Here is a 20,940-nt window from a genome sequence, read left to right on the forward strand (position 1 = left end):
CAGAGGCATTTGCAGATGAACAGAGTAAGGCATTTAAGTATCCCGTGATCCTTACATAGGAAGCTTCCTTATTTCAGCTTTTCAGCTGACATATGGCAGCGTTTTATCATTATAATCTTGAGCTTTTAATTATTTTACGAAACGAAGAAAAATATAGACAGATTGAGAAGAAAAAGACAGGGAGCTTAACAATGGTCGTACCCGGCTGCCTACCCTACACGTAAAAATACGACACGGGGGAAGGAAATATACAAAAAAAGGAGAGTCAATGTTCACTCACGTATAGCCACAAGCACTCGTGTAGTTCAATTGCCTTCTAGAAGCGCAGTAGTGCTTTATTAGCCTTTAGAAAACTAGCTTTCTTTGGCGAAGTTTCCCAGGATCTTTACTTCCGAGAACGGTCTGTCATATAAGCGGCTGATGATTGTACACAGAGCTTTTCGTTGACCGTCACACCCGCAAGAATGGCACGCGGTGCTGTTGCAATTCCAATAAGGAATGAATAAGCGTTCCTAAATGCGACGCCCAACAACATGCGACGCACTAAAGTTGTTTCATGGCGGGAGAGTCTGAGTGATCGTATTCGAATAGGGTCTGTGGGCTAAAATTACAGGTTTCCAAATCAAGGCACGCTGTGATTGCAAGACAGTGTCAAGCCACTCGGCAGGGACGCTCATTCATTTGCAAATGGCCTACCCTTTCTACTATGGATACCAATTTGCGGCAGCTACGTGGGTTCCAACGAATGTGTTCTGGCACAGTGCCTACTTTTATCAATACCTTCGGAAAACACATGCTGGCAGATTAAATGAATCCAACAGATAGTGAGGCCATGAAGAGCACAGGGGAAATTAACTGGGATGTTTAATTGAAAAGTAGAAACAATAAACAAGGGGGCAATCAAACTAGAGGAAAATATGACTTGATTTCATGGGCAGTTGATAAACAGACGAATGCTTGACGGGGGCATTTCACTCCCTAAACATTGTGTGAACAAAAGTTACCAATTGTATCATCACAGGTCATCTACAACTGCCGAACTCTTCAGTTTATTTCGAGCGGTGAGGTTCCTACTGGAAAATACTTGCACTAGCAGATTGGTCTACTCTTATACTCGAGGATGGCTCTCGAAGCGCTAAACTATGCATAGGAGTGCTAGGATGGCTCTTGTTTATTACCTCATGAAATATGGAAAACACTACAGATTGCATCTTTGACTTGCAATCAAGTCTGCTTTCAGTGGATTCTGGGCCACGTCGGTATTGAAAGAAATGAGGCGACATATACATTGGAAACCTTGACCCGTATTGAATATTCATTATCAAATACCAAGCCCATTTTATCACGGCTACGACGAAGATGTAGTGATACCACGTGGTTTGACGACCAGACAAAGCCACCTCTACACTTTTCAGGATGGATCCTTTGTGCGCTTAAGAACTTAGCAACGCACTGATCGCGCCTTTGATACGCTCAAACCTTGACTGTGCCTGGAGGTGGCCTACAAGCGTTACTTCCTACACAGCATCGAGAAGAGGTCATCCCATCCGCCGCTGTGATATCCCAGATGAGTCAGTCGAACATCCGATCATCGAGTGCCCGCAGTACGAGTGACAACGAGAGGCCTCGCGAAGCCACTTGATCCGGCTGGATAGGCATCCTGAATAGTTTTTTCGTCCCTGGTAGGGCTGATACAAAAGCACGCTGTCACAGCACTTCGTGGCTTCCCAATAGATAGTGACCTTATGCATTCTCTTTGAAAGACGATGGATCGTGAATGTGTCCATATACTGCTCAAAAGTGGCCCAAGCTTGAGGGGATCAATCGAAGTGCCACGAGAGCAATTACAGCCCTCCCTCGCCTAACACCTATACCAACGCTACAAGAGCATACGCTACTTAACATTTCTGAGGTTGTTGATTCACGACAGCAAGCAAGAAAGCACCAAATTCCAACGGTCGTGGCGCTTCATTCCTATTCACATGGATATTTTGGCATAAGTATCCCCTTGGACGATCTTACACGAAGATTACCACAAATAAAGCAACACAGCTCCACCGATGGGTTCAGCCGATTGCAACAGTTGAGACGACCGTACCAAGGGGACGCTATCTGATCTACACGAACGTGGCGGTTAACCCAAAAGGAGGACAAATAACTTTCTTAAGTCCAATACATCCTGATAACTAAGCTACGCACAGCCATGCACGATGCGATCGAAGCCCTCGTCAACTTACGTCAACGCAGCCCACATCTATACTGACAGTGTGAGCACCGTTTGGCAGCTCAAACAAGCAGCAGAAGTGCTACGCATTTGTGAGCAGATTCAGGGACTTAAGTGTTCACGTGTTAACATCACTGATTAGTGAATTCAGGCGCATGGTCATGAGCACAACAGTTACCTTGCAGACCACAATGCCCACTCTTTCTCGCCACCTGTGACGCTTCTCTTTCCGTTCTCTCTGACCCCGGCTCTGCACTCATAGCCCGGAAATCTATCTTACCGCAGCACGCGCGTGCGTTCATCCCCCGGCATGTCTGCTTCCTTCCTTTACAATTTTTCACAGGTGGAGGAAGTCTGTATCAGGAGACTTCGGTTCGGGGCGGTCCCATGCACCTGCCATCACTTGTACCTGGGATCAGCCACATAAATACAATGTCCGGTGCCCTAAGTGATCCACTCCTGCGTCTGTAGCGGATGCCCGCCATGTACTATATACTTTGGGCATTCCCTGAAACAAAGACAGTCCCCGAAAATATACTTACTTGTACTGTCAAGAATTGACCGACCTGACGACTATGAGCGATGGCTCATGGACAATGAATTGCATTAGTCGCTGTTGCAGTATCTGCATGAAATGGGCCTTCAATGCATATGCTACATAAAATTCCATTCCCACATTTTGACGTGTCGCAAACCAGGCTAATAAAAAGAATACCTGACTTTGTGGCACGCTCATATGAACTTGCGCAAATCTTTATTGTATTTGTTGGTGAAATGTACTGTAATGTCTTGCATGCCGTATTTGTAGTGATGTGCCTTATGATTCATTGTGAGAACGGTTCTTTTGTTGTTTAGTTTTTCATGTAGTGACTACACAGGCAGTGACTGTTCTCATAACGAGCGGTGTGACTGGACGTTAGTGTATTGCCGATACATCATGTTCTGGATATTCATGTAGTAGAGCAGGCTGTCTCAGTTATTTCATGCTTTAGTCCTATATTTCTTCTTTGTTTCATTCTTTTTAGTCACTGGAGTTTATTTTAGACGATTGGTGTAGTCGGCCTTTCAATGGCCTATTTTTACAGGGTCAGGTTATTTAATCGACAAGCAAGACAATTTGCCGCCTGTGGGTACCGAACCTTCCATCAGGCGTACGATGCTCTGCCAACTGAGCTACGGCTGCGACTTTCCGCCGTCCCCTTTCTTGGGCGTTTGTGCACGTGTGGTAGACCTAGCTCTCGGAGCGTTCGCCAGTGCCACTCACGACAGTGACGGCGATTGTGAAACATCCTGTAAACCCCAGCCGTCACGTGGTACGCGAGCTTAGGGGCAGGAAACTCGCCAATACACCTTCATGTGCTACCTTAGCACAGCAAGGCTGTATCACGTACGACCGCCGTTGTATTCCCTGGTCTGTGAACAAATTCTGCCGATGAGTGACATTCTGTGGATACCCGGTGACGTGAATTCCGAAGGAGTTATGCTGAATAGTGTATTCTTCCTTGGAAACCGCTTACAATGGCCAAAGAATGTATTAAATGCATATACTAAGCGACACCATAAGCTCCCGCTTATCTCACAAAGGCCCCATTTTTGTTCTGACGGGAGTGAATACTATTTAATCACTAAGTCATTAAATCAGCAATCAGGTTCTCAGTGGTTACCACGCCTAATAACTGCGCCTTCACGATATGTCTGTTGGCTCGACGCGTAGTCTATCCCGAGAAGTCTGTACTTTTCTTTTCGTATTATTTAGTGTATTTAAGGAGATGTTGCTGGCCTGTATGTGGCTCCGGATACTCTTTTCTGACATCTTAGTTGTGCTTTTAATGTTAATAACACCAAAACATTATTTAAAAAAACACAGTGGCACTCGCGCACACAAAGCTCTCGTGCAAATTGCTGCGACACATGCTCAGACAATTTAAATGTTCGCACAATATTAGTGTTCCCAACACATCAATGTTCACACAACATTAATGTTCACAAAACATAAATGTTCTTGGGCAGTTTCAAATTTCGTCTCTCATGAGTGCCAACTTTTCCGGTAAAACACTCGCATACGCAGAAACAAGTGCCACAGCAACAGAAGAAAACACGTACACGAGAATGGCTGCGATTTCAACAGAACAATAACGACAATACGAGCAGGAAAAAAGAACAAGAATAAGAATAAAGAGATGTAAGGAGCGGTTATCTGATCTAGTAACATTTATTTTTTAATTTCTGAATCCTCGAAGAATTGTACTATCGCGCGTGCAGCGATGTGTTGCCATTTTTCTGAAGGCCGTGGACCGAAAATTTTTACTAATGATTCTTACGAACCAATCTCGTTCGCGAACGCCACTGAGAAAGAAGAGTGTCGGCATTTTTTTTCTTTTGATAATGGACGAAGTAACGAGTCGTGCACACCGGCCAAACAGAGCTCCCGCGAGTGAGAAGTGCGGCACTTGCGAGCACCGGGTCATAATTGCTTTCGTTCAAAAAACACCTCCTTGCTCATTTATCTCCAACCCTGGTTACTTTTCTTCTTTGCATTTTTTAAGAATGTAAAACCACTTAATGCTACTTTTGAACGCGCGTTCAAAGCTTCTTTTATCTTCTCCAGCATGAACTAGTGTGTCGGACTAAAGAAAACATCGGAAAAGAAGGTTCGAAACACGAGGTTGCGAAGCAGTTGCTTTGTTTTTTTTTTTTTTTTTGGCCTTTCAGTTGTATGGTGTTTCTTTTTTTTTTCTTTTTTTTTTGAAGGATGACACCTCAGTGCGCCGACACATACCATTGTGCCAAGTGCACGTTTTCGATTGAAGTTTTCGTATCTCGCAGCCTAACGCATATATATATGAACGCCATCCGCCAAACGCCTCCCGTCTCTTCATGCATGGTACCGGCAGCACTAGCACGTAATTATGGAGTAATAGAAAGTTGACTCGGCGCGTACTACATTCGCTTGCAGCTGCTTCCTTCAGCTATCTACTAGCATGGCACTTGTCAAGTGCATATTATTCGAGCCGAAACTGACGCGCCAGCCTCTTTTGCTTAGCCACGTCGGTGTCCTCGTATCTAAACGGTTCACCTGTGAAAGACGGCTCCCTGCCCACTAGTCAAGGAATTGACTATGGCGGTAAGGGGTATTCAAGTCAGCAATACTTTCAAGGAGCCGTTAAACAGCTTTGCCTTGCGGTTGCGCACAGCTCCATGGAGTGCTTCTGGGACGACACGGAAACTCTATTACCCCTTATCAAAACCACGGTTCGCTGCTTTTTCGCTACTTTTCTGAAGCAGGGCTTGCGATCTCGGTGAAAATTGGAAGCTCGAAAAAAAGAAAAAGAAAGATTGAGTAGCACGACAGTTAAGGCGAGGTAAATTCTGACGCTGAACTTGTTTTAAACGTTGCTGGCCTTACATATTCTAGCGGGCTAAATTACATTAGCGAGGTGAAAAGGTCAGCAGCATCAGTGGATGGTAAGGACCGTAGCTCGCCCTCTTTCATGTCGAACAGATGTGTGAGTGAAGCTATATATATATACATACGACCAAGTCGTAAATGTTACAAGGTTTTACATTCACCAGCAAAATCAGGGGCAGAAATCACAAAGCATTTCGTTCGAAAGATGTAACGACGCCAGTAGCGGACAGGGCGCCTACTTCTTAGCGCTGCCTTCGCAAGCTGTTTACCATTGGTAGAGGCAGTCAATGCTGATTATATGTCTGACATCACAATTGCCTGATACCTGCTTTTACTAACAGTCCTACCGTAATTAAGTTTTCGCGAAAATTGGCCCAGGGGTTCGATATGAGTGGCACTACGGTGCCCGTGGTCGAAATGGTCCCCGACTGCACCGCTGCGCCGACGTATGAAGGATTGGAGAACAAAACAACGTTCCGATTGCTGCTACTTATTAAACCATTTTTTTTGTCGGTGCCGCCATGCACTCTTGACGCCCCTTCGACTACGAGCACCGTGTTGCAGTTCATATTAAATGCTACTGATACATTCTTACCGAAGTTTAAATTGATAATGGTTATTCAAGGAAGTCATTCGCTTCGCATGATTGAGTGTTAGGATAAGTATTTTGGTGTAGACGCGTGGCTAAATTACGGCTCCAGTATCAACTTGAATATGCAGCAGAAAGTTTGCAAACACAGTTTTCAAGATAACTATAAACGTAATGTCGACTACAGCGTGCATTTTAGTATCTAATGGCATAAAAAAATCATCGTTTAGTCTATTTGATCATCACAAGAAGGCTAATGGCACACTCGTCAGGAAACAAGCAAACAAAAACCTAGGCCGGTATAATGTAGCGATTACTTTAGTTTGATTCCATTCCTTTCTTACCATACACCACTCGCAACCGGTCAATTGTGGTGATAACGTAGGTGGTGCTCCGCTCAGACCATTGACAAGCGCGGAAAAGATTAGAACTGTAATAGAATCTTTTCATTATTCAGGTCCTATATATCTAATTTATTATGACCAGCAGATCAACAACTACCAGCTGATGTTGGAATTGGAAGTGTTAATCATGTCATATTTATTTCAAACCCAGGTCTGACTGCTGTATATCATAAGGTTAAAGCGTGAATACTTTTTTTCATACCGAATAGTTTTTCTTCTTCACAAAGAAAAAAAAATAAAATCCGTTATGTCGAAACATCTGCTCTCAGAACAATCTAAGCCGTAAATGAAAACTATGGCCTCTATTCGCATAAATAAAATTACAAGTAATTCACCGGTCATTCATCCACATGTTTACCACTCCGCGATGTTCCAATGGAAGACAGTTGCGTCGCACTCAATTCAGGTTCTTCGACTTTCGGTTCGGCTTCGTGCGCACGAAAATTGTTGGAAATGTCAGTCATCATTTGAGTCATCAATTCGTAATCATACTCCCGGAACGGTATATTTTGCGAAGTTAATAATGACTCGGGTGCCGTTTGCGACTTACCTGTCTGTTATCTATGCGATAAGCCTGCAAGTTAACTATTCCTTAGATGCGACCATGCTGCCTCGTTCCACGCACTCCGCAGAAGTAGTGGGTTACTGGCGGTGCCTAGATCTGCTCAAGGGGACGTGCTATCACTCGAAGATGAGCATTCTATGAAAAGCCGCGCTTTCGCTTATTCAACCGATGATAAAGCAGGTAAAGAGGCTTAGGTTGTTCTCCACTCATGCAGTCTCTTGAAACTAAATAAACGACACTCCATAAAACATTTGCTTTTAGCATACTCACACAAACAAAGACACAAAAAAAGAAACACTTTAGTATGTACAATTCGAGAACAGTACCAGCTGTCGGATGTTTCTGTTGCCTTTTGGGACAGTGAGCACTTCTTTTATTTCCTGCGGTAACGCGGATACCATCGAAAATGTTTCTCGTATAGTATTCATAGCATCACACGTTATGTTGTATGTACTTTCCGCGCTATTTGTAAATTTGCGATTTATGTTAAGCACACAAAACCTAAGGTGTTACGCAATAAGAACAAGATACTGAGATGTTGGACGTAATATGAGAGAAGGCGGCCGGCTAATCGAAAACAAAACTTCCGAACGAAATATATTGTAAATTCGGCTCCTGTTTAATAAGCGGCAGCATTTTTTAAATTATGCATTCACTGTCACCCTCTAGGCTGTCACTTGATCTTAAGCACAACTGCAGCTTGGGAGCTGCATTGTAATTACGGGGCTCTGAGCAGTTACCCCAGAAATAAAATCCAAGACAAGAACTCCGCCAGTCATTCCTGCCGCTTTGCACCGTCCGATATCGACACCAAAGGGCAACAATTCTGCCACATGACACCATTAACAATTTTTTGGTATTAGGTACACCCTCAAAGAACCGTAAGTCATAGAAACACGAGCGTTTGATGGTAGCAGCTTGCTAGCCGCGAACAAGCTACAAGCCCTACCAATTCATTGTCACTCGAAGATGCACTATTCTGACAAACCTTGGATTCCTTAAGTTCCTGTATGAAGAATTAGTTATTATTATGTTACGTAGTTCAGCATGGATATTTGCATGAAACAAGGTACGTAGAGCAGTAATGTTGTGAATCAGTATTGACTGCTGGATAACTCGACGCTTGGTTCAAATCTCTCCTGCGTTTTCCCAAGTGGTTTTAGACTGCGCCGGCTCTGTGCACTTCTTTCTCAGTGTCTGCACCTCTTATCCTTCTCAGCAGCTGTATGAATGTATTCAGCTGAAGACTACCCTTCTTGATATCTAACTCCAGTGAATCTGGAAATGTAGCTTTTTTTTTTCCTCAGGACTGTCTCACTCAAGCTTCAAGGCTGACCACTCCCTGCAGCTAAAAGCATTCAGCTCGTCTCGTCGCAATTTGGGACCAGCCCTTCGGGTGGGACTTTTGGCACTCGCCCACGTACTAAAAGTTGCCTGTCGCTATAAAGGCGTGTCTGTTCAGGCGATGCAATTACAGATCCAGGAAGCGTCGCATGGATTGAAGGGCTTCCGCCCAAATTTTATTGCTATAATTGTGTCCAGACTGCACTGCCGTCTAAAAAAAGAGAGTTTGGCGTCTTCACAGCCAATGAATGCATCCGAGACTTAATGCTTTATTGAGAGAACAGAGTGATAAGTTGCACTGAGCCAAGGCAGTTTTTTTAATAGCTGTATTTAAAGAGATGTCGGTGACTATAGGTGGTACTGGCTGCTCCGCACCTCTGACATAATAATTGTGTTCAGAGCGATTGTCGTACAAAAAGCAACGATTAGAAAAAAAACTGTGATATGGTGTCGGAATTTTACGTACACAACAAATGTTCTTGGGCTGCTGTAGATGAGGTTCAACGTGAGTGCTACGTTCCAAGCACAGCATTCGTGAGCACGGGCAAAAGAGTCACAGAAACAAGAAGACTTAAGAAATATCACAAATAAGTATTTGTGTGAGTCCAGAAGAACGAGAACAAGAAGCGCGAAAAGAACGATAATAAGATGAAGAATAGCGCCAACGCAGTTTTGAGCACCGGAAAATTGAATGCTGCCGCTCGTGGAAATCTTTCGGGCCAACCTCGTTTGCATTACTAATGTGACATCAGCCATAGCATGGAGCACTAATTAACAAGAAGAAGCACTCGACGTCATTAATGCAGCCAACTGATAAGCATTTGGCAGCATTAGTGATAAGAAAAAAATAATGCCCCGATTTATGAGATGTCTTGGTCTAAATTCGCCGTCATAGCATGTTCGTAGGTATAATGAAGCCCAACACTAAGTCAGGCTGAACCAGCAGACTGCTCTGTCTGAATTTCCTTGGCATTTGTCTGGCTGAAAACGATTGCATATTTGCCGAGAAATGTATAATCTAAGGACGAACTTCCCTATTTCGATCGCTTACCAGTGACGTAATTTCCCGCTGTTACGAATCAATTTCGGTGTGTCATTGCGGATTTTAGGCGTTTTTTTTTCGGAGGAAAATGCCTCCAAAATTTCCAAGCTATGTATTATATCAAATTAGAATGCCTTGTGATTTCTTTTTAGCAATACACAATTCATTAGCCTCGCCCAATCCACGCTATAACCTCTGGCGTCATAATAAGGTTCTTCGACAATTCGATAATACGTTCCAACGACTCTTTCATTTTTACGCAGTTTTCTAACAGGTCAAACATGTACTCTCAGACAAGGTTTCCACCAGAGGTGCACTCTATTAATCTAGCTAACCTTATTTCTGTTTAGGGTCGTTTCAACGCTGTAGTTGATCCCCTAAGAATTAGAGCGTCTAAAGTCACAATGAGGGCAGCTTACTGGTCTCATATCGCACCTTTGAGCTTCTTTGAGTTTTCTGGCGGCGAGGTACCTCTGGACGACTACTTGGTCCATGCCCGAGCGAAACAAGCTGTGGATGAACAGTCCAATCATGCAGGCCCATACGTTCTCGTCTTTTGTAAAGTCCAGGCTGGCACTGGTCAAATAAACGGAGAAAATGAAGAGTTACCTTCGGCCTTCTTTTACTCACACCTCTGAAATATTATGACATTGCAAAACACTTACTCAAATATGTACTCCTTTATGTTGAAGTCGTTTGCTGGTCGCAGTCGCTCGCCTTGATATTGGGCGTCGTAGATTACTTTAGTAACGACGGTGATAGGAGCCATCAATATGAGCAGCGATTGAACGCAGTCGGTCCACACGACTCCTCGCATTCCTCCCTGTGAATTTGGGGTCACGACTGTTAACTACGTCGTACAGCAAATACGAGGCAGCAGTGAAGACAAAATGATAGCACTTCTTCAAAAGTTTCTGTTAAATGCGACGTTCGTGTTTGCAGTTGTGACCGTTATTTTTTATATTAGACGCGAAGCAAACATATTTACCCCCATTCAAAAGGAGGTCAACGCCCGGAAGTACAACACCAACGGAACAAGCCCCTTGGGCAAAAAGGTAAAGGATGGAGCGCATTTGCCTTCGCACTGCAATGCACATCAGTGTGATCCATGCACGACTAGATAGGATAAGGATTCTGGGTACAAGTAGGGATGGCTGCGGCACCTGAATTATTACAGGCTTTTCATATTAAAAAGCGGGGTGCGTCGTGTATCAGCGACGCGTCAGTTGCGTGCTTTCCTTCGGAGAAACGTTTTATCGACTGCCTGACGCGGGCGCAGTGAAGCGCGTTTGAAGTTTTTTGGTATGCTGCGCAATGCACGCTTCTATACGCATGTTGGCTGTCACTGTAAGCAGAGTAAACAGTCGTAAGTTCGTGCTCACCTTGTCTGCGCCCCTGTTTTATTTACATGATAAAATGGAAGCTTGAGCGAGTTGGTGATTCAATATTGACATGTCTGCACGGCGCAAAATACGAGCAAAGAAAAAAGAACACACCTCCACCCGCCGATTTTAAAACTAAGCTTTATCTGCGAAACCGCCAGAACTATACACTTTAAACATGAGCAAAAGTAATAAAACCGTTTGGCACTGGTCATTTGGCTACCGACCGACCAACCGACCGACCGACCGTGGTGCAGCTGAAAAGCTAGTCAGAGAAATATTGCTACTGTCCCTTAGCAACATACGTAATATACGTAACAATATCTTTACTTATTACTATGATCACTAGGTTCTTTTTTTTTCTTAGCGTGAAAAACAGGAGGAAAGGCAAAGCTTGTTTTGTTGTCTTACAATTAACAAAGATCAATGTGAGTTTAGCGTCAAAATTTTGGTAGCCATGCTTGCAAACAAACCGCAGACAAATTGAAATACTTGCGCTTGCTTACCAGCGAAGTGTAGATGGTGCTTGCGATGCCGATGCCGACAGTGCTCCAAGATAGGGACGCATTGAAAACTGCGGATGCAAGTTTCAAGCCATTTCACTGAGAGCTACCAAACGCGCGCACAATCCTCGATTGAGCGAAGAAAAAGGTTTCAGACTCACTTGTTGAGACCGCAACAGAGGCTGTGAATAAGGCCACGGCCCCGATGGTTACCTGAAGTCAACATCGAGACAAAATAATGGCTGTCGGCTCTTGCGCCACTTCAACAACGCCGGAGTCTCTCTCTCTCTCGTATTAATATACTCACGCTTATGAAGAAGTAGATGCCACAGGCTGTCAGTCCTATTTTGTTTCCATATCGCATTCTTAGATACTGAAAAGAAAGAAAAAAAAATAAAGCGCGAATTGTACTCCGGACCACAAGGGCACACATGTTCACGGAATGAATTATTTTATGGCCGTGCACCGTCAGGAATGAAGAAGCGTAACCTACCCCTTCGGCTTGTGGTAACTGCAGAACACGGCTAAATATTATGTGACAATAATAGGAACTCGTCGTAATTTGACTGCCTCATGCCATAATATGAGCCCCTCAAACTTCCCCCACCCCGCGTGTAAATCACTACTTGAAATATCATTCTATATTTATCGATGAAATATATTTCGTTGTCTGGCATCTCATTGATGAGTGGGGATCTACGTATAGCTGTTTCTCAAATGTCTCACCAAAGCTAGCAATACAATGTTTACCTATACTTACCTAGTTATGAAAGCTATCAAATATCCTCAAGATAATAACATAAAGTCAACACAATTGGAATTTTTTTTCTCATCAAGAATTATGTATGCTTACCTTATATGTATCTTTAAATCTGTTTTGTTTACATTTAATTTAATGAGATTAAATTATGGTAATTACCGCAAAGCAATACACTAGCCGTAGTGAGTGACTATGGATTAATTTACATTATTTATAGGGTTTTCATTCATCATCATCATCAGCCTATATTTATGTCCACTGCAGAACAAAGGCCTCTCTCTGCGATCTCCAATTACCCTTGTCTTGCGCTAGCTGATCCAAATTTCCGCCTGGCATTTTCCTAATTTGATCACCCCACCTAGTTTTCTGTCGTCCTTGACTGCGCTTCTCTTGGTATCCGTTCGGTAACTCTAATGGTCCACCGGTTGTCCATCCTACGCATTACATGGCCTGCCCAGCTCCACTTTTTCCGTTTAATGTCAACTATAATATCGGTTACCCCCGTTTGTTCTCTGATCCACACCGCTATCTTCCTGTCTCTTAAGGTTAGGCCTAACAGTTTTCCTTCCATGCGCTTTTTGTGCGGTCCTTAACTTGTTCTCGAGCTTCTTTTTGTGCCAAAATCTGAGATAACGATCATTCTCGCGTTCCAGCCGCATAGGAACGCGGCCGCCACAGTCGGCAGTCGAACCCGCGACCTCGTGCCCGGTAGTAGAACGCTTACAGCGTAAGAGATGCTCAGGTGGAACAACTGCCGGCCAGGAGTGCCAAGCTAACCCAGCCAATTGCGAAACCATCACCAACACTGCCACCCCCACCACTTCCGCTACCGAAGAATGCCATACTCACTGAGCCACCACGGTGACTCGCTATTTCTTTGCCGACTTTCCCGAGTTTGGCCTGGCTGCTAGACTGCCTGGCTGATGGCTGCTGTTGGGCCGGTCTTTATCTCGGCAGATATATTTGAGGTTATATCGGTTGTTTCACTTTAACGTCAACAGAATTTTAATAAATCGCCTGTGGCATATGGCGCAAATCCACTCATTGAGCTGGATTACTCGATGAGGAAGACATTAGTACTTACACTGCTTCTCTCTTACTACCGCCAAGTATATAGCTCTTTTAGACGATGGTGCGCGTGCTTCACATCACGTGTAGCACCTGCGCGCAAAAGCAATATGCGCAAGCGGCAGTGTTCATTTGGCCAAAGAAAAAAAAATGGCTGCCATAAAGCGGGCGCATAACAGTCAACCTTACCACCATCGTTCGTGCCTTGCTTTTCTCAGCCGTACACATCTCCTCACCATCCTTCCTTCGACAAACATCGAACTACTGCCTTCGTCCTTGTGGCATCACTCCGTCGACGTCTCACAGTGTGTGCTTCTGTTTGTTGCCTGTCGGTAGCTTGTGAACGGTGCCGTGCGTAAACATAAACATCGCTTATATTACAATAAATGTTATATATATATATATATATATATCAAAAAGTGATCAAAACTAGAAGCACCTAGGAAAAACATATAACAGGATTTTACTGACGTTTCGGCCGGGGTCCGACCTTCATCAAGAGTGCGTTTGCAAGCACACAGAGCTCAATTTATACATTTTCTCCGTGAGAGTGAAGAAAAAATATACAAGCAAAAAAATACATAGTAAAAAGGGACTACAACAAACACGTGAATGGACACTTGCGCGTACACAGAGTAGCATTATTATTTTAAACAGTGATATATATATATATATATATATATATATATATATATATATATATATATATATATATATGGTTGTGTGTGTGTGTGTGGTACTACCATATGGGGCAGAAACTTGGAGGTTCACAAAGAAGCTCGAGAACAAGTTAAGGACCGCAAAAAGAGCGATGGAACGAAAAATGTTAGGCCTAACGTTAAGCGACAGGAAGAGAGCGGCGTGGATTAGAGAACAAACGGGGATAATCAATATTCTAGTAGACAATAAACGGAAAAAATGGAGCTGGGCAGGCCATTGTCCTGCAGTGGACATAAATATAGGCTGATTACGATGATGATATCGCGTAACTCACGGTAACCGAGAGCTCGCTTTTCTCCCAGTTGATTCCTCTCACAGCCGGGGAGCTTCAAAGTGATTTAGTATTGGAGCCGAGATCGGCAAATATTCGGATTGCTGGAACGACAAACTCAATTCGCACACACGTTGTTTCGGCTATGCTGCACGCACAATGCCATCTCAGAGAACAACCTTGTCATGCAGGGATTTCGCCAAATTACGTCTCGGTGATATGCAATAAGGGTAACCTGCTTGAAAAAGTAAGATAAAATTACCACTTGCGCACTTGTCTCTTAACCTTAAATCTCTGATACGGAGAAGTAAAAAAGTTTCATCTTAAGTGCCACGCGTTGACAGTAATACCCAGTGAAATAATGTATTCTGCAAGGCTCGCGGTCTTTTGCTTAGGAGTAGCTGCATCTAGGTAGGTAGGTAGGTCAAAACTTTATATTTGTCCGGTAAGTTGATAGGGTTGGCTTCACCCTGCCTAGGCGTCTGCCACGAGCGCTGGGGCTCTGGCGGCGTCGTAGGCCCGCTGGACTGCCCACAGTTGATCTTCTGGGGCTGAGCTGAGCAGCACGGCACACCAACGTGCGCGTACAAAAAAAAAAAAAAAAAAAAAAACGCTCTAGGTTTTTTTTTTTTTGGGGGGGGGGGTGGGGGGAGGGGGGCGTTTATGCAATAGTAAATACAATGAATAGCGTTCAAAGGAAAATGCAATCGCACCCGAGCAAATTGTACGCGTTCCGCAGCGTCTCCGCCAAAATGCTGTGTCACTGTCTAAGCAAAGGTCAAGTTAACAAATAATGACGAAAATTGACCAAACGTTTTATGGTTCACTGTAATTTTTAATGCACGTATTATATTAGCTGTATGTAACTTTGAATGCCCAAGATTGATTCATAGCGTCGGTATGCGTGGTCTTATGGTGCAACGAGAAACACTCTGAACTGTGAATATAGCTGTCCGTCTTGTAATCTGTCTGTGGGAATCATTTCCAGCTATGCGCTGATATATTGTTCCATACTCTCTCTATGTCGTACTTCTAACCGTTTTCTCCGTTCATGGCTTTCCTCTCTTGCCGCACATGCGAACAATAATTTTAAAAAATACGCTGGCTTTTAATACGCAGTGTTCCCTGAAAAGTCCCGGAGTAATCAGGAGAGAAGTTTTAAGCCAGTTGATTGCGTTCCTACGAGACACCGAATTGGTAGACGTACGGTGAAGCAGCCACACTAATAGATCATGCAGTTCCTACCCACTGTGGGAATCGTTGTAAGCGATGCGTTGGTACGCCGGCAAGGTGAAACGACGCATCTCAATAACAAACGCGCAGCGGACTTCGGTGACGAAAGCGCACGGAACTGTCAGCCAAGGCGGCGGAGGAACGCAACACAACGCCACCACAGGCCACAACGTCTAAACCTTTGGACGCCACAAAGCTTTCGCGCGAGAACGTGTGCGTCTAATAAAGGTTCGCGCTCGCGTGTGCTTTTGCGCGTGCGTGTATGACAGACGTGTCATGCGTGTCACTCGTCTTAAACAGCTGCTTGGCGTTGGCACGAGGAAAGTAGGTACGCAGTCATGGCCTAATAGAGCATTCGGCTGTCGTACTGGGAGACCAAGGTCCGATCCCAGCATCGGACATGTAATTCTTTCATTTTCTGTGTGTGAACCATTCGGCAAGGTAGCAGCAGCTATGGTCAGTTAAGCCCGAAAGTGCTCGCTATATAAGAAAATTTTGGCTACATATACAGTATAACACGTGATCAGGTGGAGTAATTGCCGGCTAAGCACACACCAGGCTAGCTTCGCCTGCTACAACCGGACCACCATCACAAAAGCACAATTGTTATTACCCTTTTAAATGGTAATGTTTTTCAAGTAATTATCCCAGCCAGTGCACGATACAGGGCTTCGGGCTCGAAATGCTTCTTCAACGAGTACGAAGTCACACGGCCGGTCGCTGCTAAAACAAAGTGTATACAGCCGAGCTGTGATGCTATGGCTGAGCCCGAGCGACAGTTCTGTGCCTGCCGTTGTGATAAGGTTTTGTCACCGTTCGCCGTCTTCACTATACAATTATTTTCCTTCATGCAATTCGCCAGTGGTCCCAGCGGCGTGCCACCTATATGCGTATCACCATGGTTGGGCGGTTGTGAGTGGCCGATTACAAAAGAATACAATCGAGCAGAATGGATCCGTTACATTTACCGGCCCTGAGTTAGAAACAATTCACAAAGCTTTCTCTAGTAAAAAGTTACAGAGGCACTTAAGTCTCCTTGCGGGCATTGAATGCGAAAGCATTATGACTCTTCCGCGTGATACTTTTTGCATTCTTTGGCGAGGCCGCGGCGTGTCTGGGCACGGCGTGTCTGGGCGCGTCGACTATACATATATCGACGTGCATGTCACTGACGTCCATGTCACATTATCACATGACGTCATCACTTGGTCATGTGACCTTGCAACTTAAGGTCCTTGTTTGGTCACGTGACTATGTCACATGACGTGATCACTTGGTCATGTGCTCGAATTGGGCAAAGTCAATTTTGAGGGTGGGCGAAGTCAATTTTGGGAGTGGGCCAGGTTGATTTTGAACGTGGGTCAACTCAATTTTCGTATTGGGCAAAGTCAATTTTTTGGGTGTGGGCCAGGTCGCTTTTAATGGACTTTGAAACGTGACGTCATCACTTGGTCATGTGGGTTTTGGTACCATCGGACGTTACCGCCGGACGCCGGATTTTAATAACTGTTCTGCATCAGACAGCTTTTGTGCTGCGTACGTTTTGCGTAGTGCGCATGCGCAGAATTATGGTTGCTGTTTGCGCCACACAATATCGATTCAATTCCTTTAAATTCAATATCTGTGACATTCGTGAGGTTTTGAAATACCTAAGTGGCTAGCTGCCAAATTAGCTGTCGTTATCTGTTGAAAAAGTTGGCACGCATGAAACACACCGCACTATTATATTGAGGCTCTTTACAAGCGTTGCTATGCAACTATTATGGGCGATGAATCGGGTGCTTATGTTGAAGCCGAATGTCCGCTACAGTTATGTGAAACTTTCTATAAGAAAGAAAAAAATGCACAACGAAGGCCAAGGGTTGTATTTTGTAAGAATTCTTTTCATTCTCCAAGCACTTTTCTTGAAATTTGTCATTTCCATGCAAGAGGTCACGGCCCTGCTACCGCCATGAACGGCCAATCGGCGGTAGAGATAAAGAGATATGGAGATCTCTCTCAATATGGCCTTAAGAATTTTTCAACGGGGGGGGGGGGGGGGTAGTTACGTCATGCTCTCGTATTAGGAACAGTTTCGTATTAGGAAAAATTTTCCATATGTGACCATGCGATGCTTTGGAAAGGCTAGAAACCATAGAAAAATTGTGATCTAGTGCGCCGCATGAAAATAAGGAAACAAAATGTACGCCGAATTCATCAAATGTCGCGATCGACTCAGACTGGCCGATGTTCAAAGTCTACGGAAACGAGCTCAAGACAATATGTATGCTAAAGAGCAGTATGTCGGCCCCTATTTCCCTGACTGTCATAGAGGTCTTGTCGCAATAAGTTGCCATTTGACCGCCGCCTTCTCTAATACTATTTCAGCCGTGACTAACGACGTCAAGGTGCAAAAAAAAAAGGCAGTAATAGTGCATTGCTAAGGCACTGCACTATTATGTGTTTCCAGCCTGCTCCATCTGCGGCTGACACGCGAGGCGTTGTCACGTGATCCTACCGAGAACCTTTTCTACTTCATTTATCTACAGGTAATAGCTGAAACTATAGAATCAGGTCATTCGCGACAAGCTGGTGAACATATGTTCCAGTTGAAAGGAGAATTCACTTAATACGGATGGAATAAAAGTTAAACAGGAATAAAAATTGGGGACTTTTGTAAGAAATTAGCTTGATCATATTGCGCAGATATAACCGGAAATTGTTATATTGCTATATCATCGCCCCGCGCTTATAAATCCAGGTTTTCAATAACTGGTTAATATATATATATATATATATATATATATATATATATATATATATATATATATATATATAACGGTCTTGAACTGGTTGAGACCGTTCTAGTTTCCTCTTTGGAGGGGAACCTTAACCGAACAGAAAAGAGTTTCGGTTAGACGCCCTATACAAGCCGGTGTGTATACATAGGCACGTATCCGATTATACCTCACGTACAGGTAGGTTTCGTGCTTTAAAACAAACAGGCATCGTACAGGCACAATGAACAGGCGGATATTATAGGCGTTGACGCTGCTTTTGCCCTTGGCTGCTCACTAATCCTTGCCAAGTAACTATTCAAACCTCGGCTACATGTTTTGACGTTGTCATTTTCGTCACGTCTCGCCCTGCAGCCTGTCTATATACGTCCTCGCGTGCTGCTCTTCCAGATGGCCGGAGCAGCTCTGTACGTAAGCGGACACTCCCACGTACTAAAATCGCTGTCGTGACACGCACCGCCACTATCCGGAAGCGTTTGGGTGCAGCGTACGTGGCCGTCATGGACACAGTACTATGTTAACCTCCGCCGCCACCTATGCTAATGAAAACAGCGCAGATCCAACGCAATGTTGCAATCTAAACGACGCGAAGCTTGTTTCAGTTAGCCAGATAGCATCAACAGGCAATGACACGGGCACGGCCTTGTCGCTTGCAGCTGTTAACTCTCTGTCACGAGGACGAGAGCGATGTGTGAGGCCTGCAGAGGGTAGAATAGAGAATGAGGGGGGCATGGGGGGCACAGAGAAGTACGACACATACATACAGTTGCGTTTAATTCATATATACCTCTTTTGTCACAGTGGCATATACCTATTATGAATAATTGGTCGAAGAATGGGCACGTACCGTGTGGCCCAAGGATGGGGTAGGCCAAATATGACAAATATAAGAACAATCAAAGAAGCCGAATAATATCATGCGCTATTCCATAAATAAGTCTGCGTGCTTTAGAGATACGTACCTATGAACCGACATGATATGTACAGGTTTTATGATTTTATGTCGTGATCTATTTTGTCTGATTAGGTAGAACAAATGTGCGCTCACCGGCACTTTGTTTGTCATCGTTCAGGGCTGTATATAAGTCGTCTATTTGTCTAAAAACGTTACTTATTTACGCACCTTCACTGTGTACAAAACACTGGGGATTATGCAGAAAACGCTTCACTTTTTAGTACGTTCTCCACTCTCACATTTGACCGGCGCCTGTTCTAATGAACTCGGGTCACGTGTTCATAAAGCAGCTTTAATGGCACGAGAGAAATTTATTGTGATGTTGAGCAGCCCTGTGCGATGAATAATTGTCATCAGCTGCACCTAGTTAGTCAATCCGCTTGATAACAAATTTACCTGGGTACAGAACCGAATACAACTGCATTGGAGCAGATATTTCCGTGGGCAGCCAGGTGTTCCAACCACTGCGCCGCGGATGTTACGGATGCAGCTCATCCCAGTATGGATCGTAAAAGTGAAAGGTTGTCTGCGGCGCAGTTTGCTAGCTATCACATTTGAACGATTGCGTCGGAATGCAGTCAAGCGTCGGAGACCCTCGAACAGTGTCACGGCCGTTTAAACAGTGCGTCGAAAGATCAACATTTGTCGTAAACTTGACTCATTAAGCATCCTAGGACGGGATAATGTAACGATTCTATTCCAATATTATTCCTTTTCGCGCTACGCCAGTCCGAGCGGCCCCACGCCCCCGTTATCACAACTGTCGGCAGGCCGTGAACCGAGGACGATTAAAACGATATGGTTGATACCTTTCATAGAAATCGGTAGAACACGAAAGTGAAACGTGTCTTCACAGAAGCTGTTGCATGTTTGCTTCGTGAACTCACGGTCCGCTGCCGCGAAAGGCGGGTCGGCGACCGTGTTGAAGGTGCAGATTTCCTTGGCGTGCAGCGTCCTGCAGCCGAGTTGCTTTGGTGAAGGTACGAGCATTTTGGCACGGCTGCGTATGTCTTGGGCAGCCAGTTGAGTTGTGACGCGCTCATCTTCAGGAATGCGAGTGGCAGAGTTTGCAGCGCGCGCCGCGAACGCGCGAAAGCGTTCTGCTTCAAGCTGGCGTGTCTCTCGCCGGACCAAAGCGAGATTCGCTCGTCGAGGTCGTTGCCTTTCTGCGTCACTTATCGCAGCAGGTTTCTTAGTTGGCGCCATGACAAGCGAAGAAGTAGGCAGCGTGTGAGCACTGCTGATGCATGTTTAAGCTGTACTATATAGGCGATGAGGCGCTATACAGGGCTAATACGACGCGAAAGAAAAACCATGTGCGGAAACTGCGTCGTCAGCTCAGCATCTCAGCAGAAGGGCTACAGCGTCTACACCAAGCTACACCGCATTGGAGCCTCCGCTGCGCTGAGACTACCGAAGCGCTTACTGTCGGCGCTCGTTAGTGTCATGATGCTGTACGCCGCTTCACCGCGCCTGAATGGTGGCGCCATCTTTGTCAACTAAGAGCATATTTTAGGCGTTCGCGCCGACGTCACATTCGTTACAGGAGGTTGAAGGTGGACCCCGGAATAAAACACTTTCGTGTTAAAAAAAAAGAATGGAATCGAGCGAAACGAATCCTTACATCATGGCATCCGCCGAATTCCCGATGTTATTAGTTGTCTGTGTACTATTCGCCGGCTGCCTTTGCTAAT

General features: G+C 44.7%; 1 protein-coding gene across 2 annotated transcripts in view; it reads right to left on the bottom strand.

Annotated features, from left to right (window-relative positions):
• Window positions 1-20,940, bottom strand: part of LOC119437260 (sodium-coupled monocarboxylate transporter 2) — an 85,580-nt gene that overhangs the window by 28,264 nt on the left and 36,376 nt on the right. For both annotated transcript variants that reach the window (XM_049660395.1, XM_037704300.2), the window contains exons 2-6: window positions 11,770-11,835; window positions 11,624-11,675; window positions 11,466-11,533; window positions 10,243-10,400; window positions 10,013-10,153 (exon numbers count right to left, since the gene is read on the bottom strand). In XM_049660395.1, the coding sequence (XP_049516352.1) occupies window positions 10,013-10,153; window positions 10,243-10,400; window positions 11,466-11,533; window positions 11,624-11,675; window positions 11,770-11,835 (485 nt within the window). The remainder of the gene's footprint in view (window positions 1-10,012; window positions 10,154-10,242; window positions 10,401-11,465; window positions 11,534-11,623; window positions 11,676-11,769; window positions 11,836-20,940) is intronic.

This window comes from Dermacentor silvarum, chromosome 1 (assembly GCF_013339745.2).
Source record: "Dermacentor silvarum isolate Dsil-2018 chromosome 1, BIME_Dsil_1.4, whole genome shotgun sequence".
Classification (NCBI taxonomy): domain Eukaryota; kingdom Metazoa; phylum Arthropoda; class Arachnida; order Ixodida; family Ixodidae; genus Dermacentor; species Dermacentor silvarum.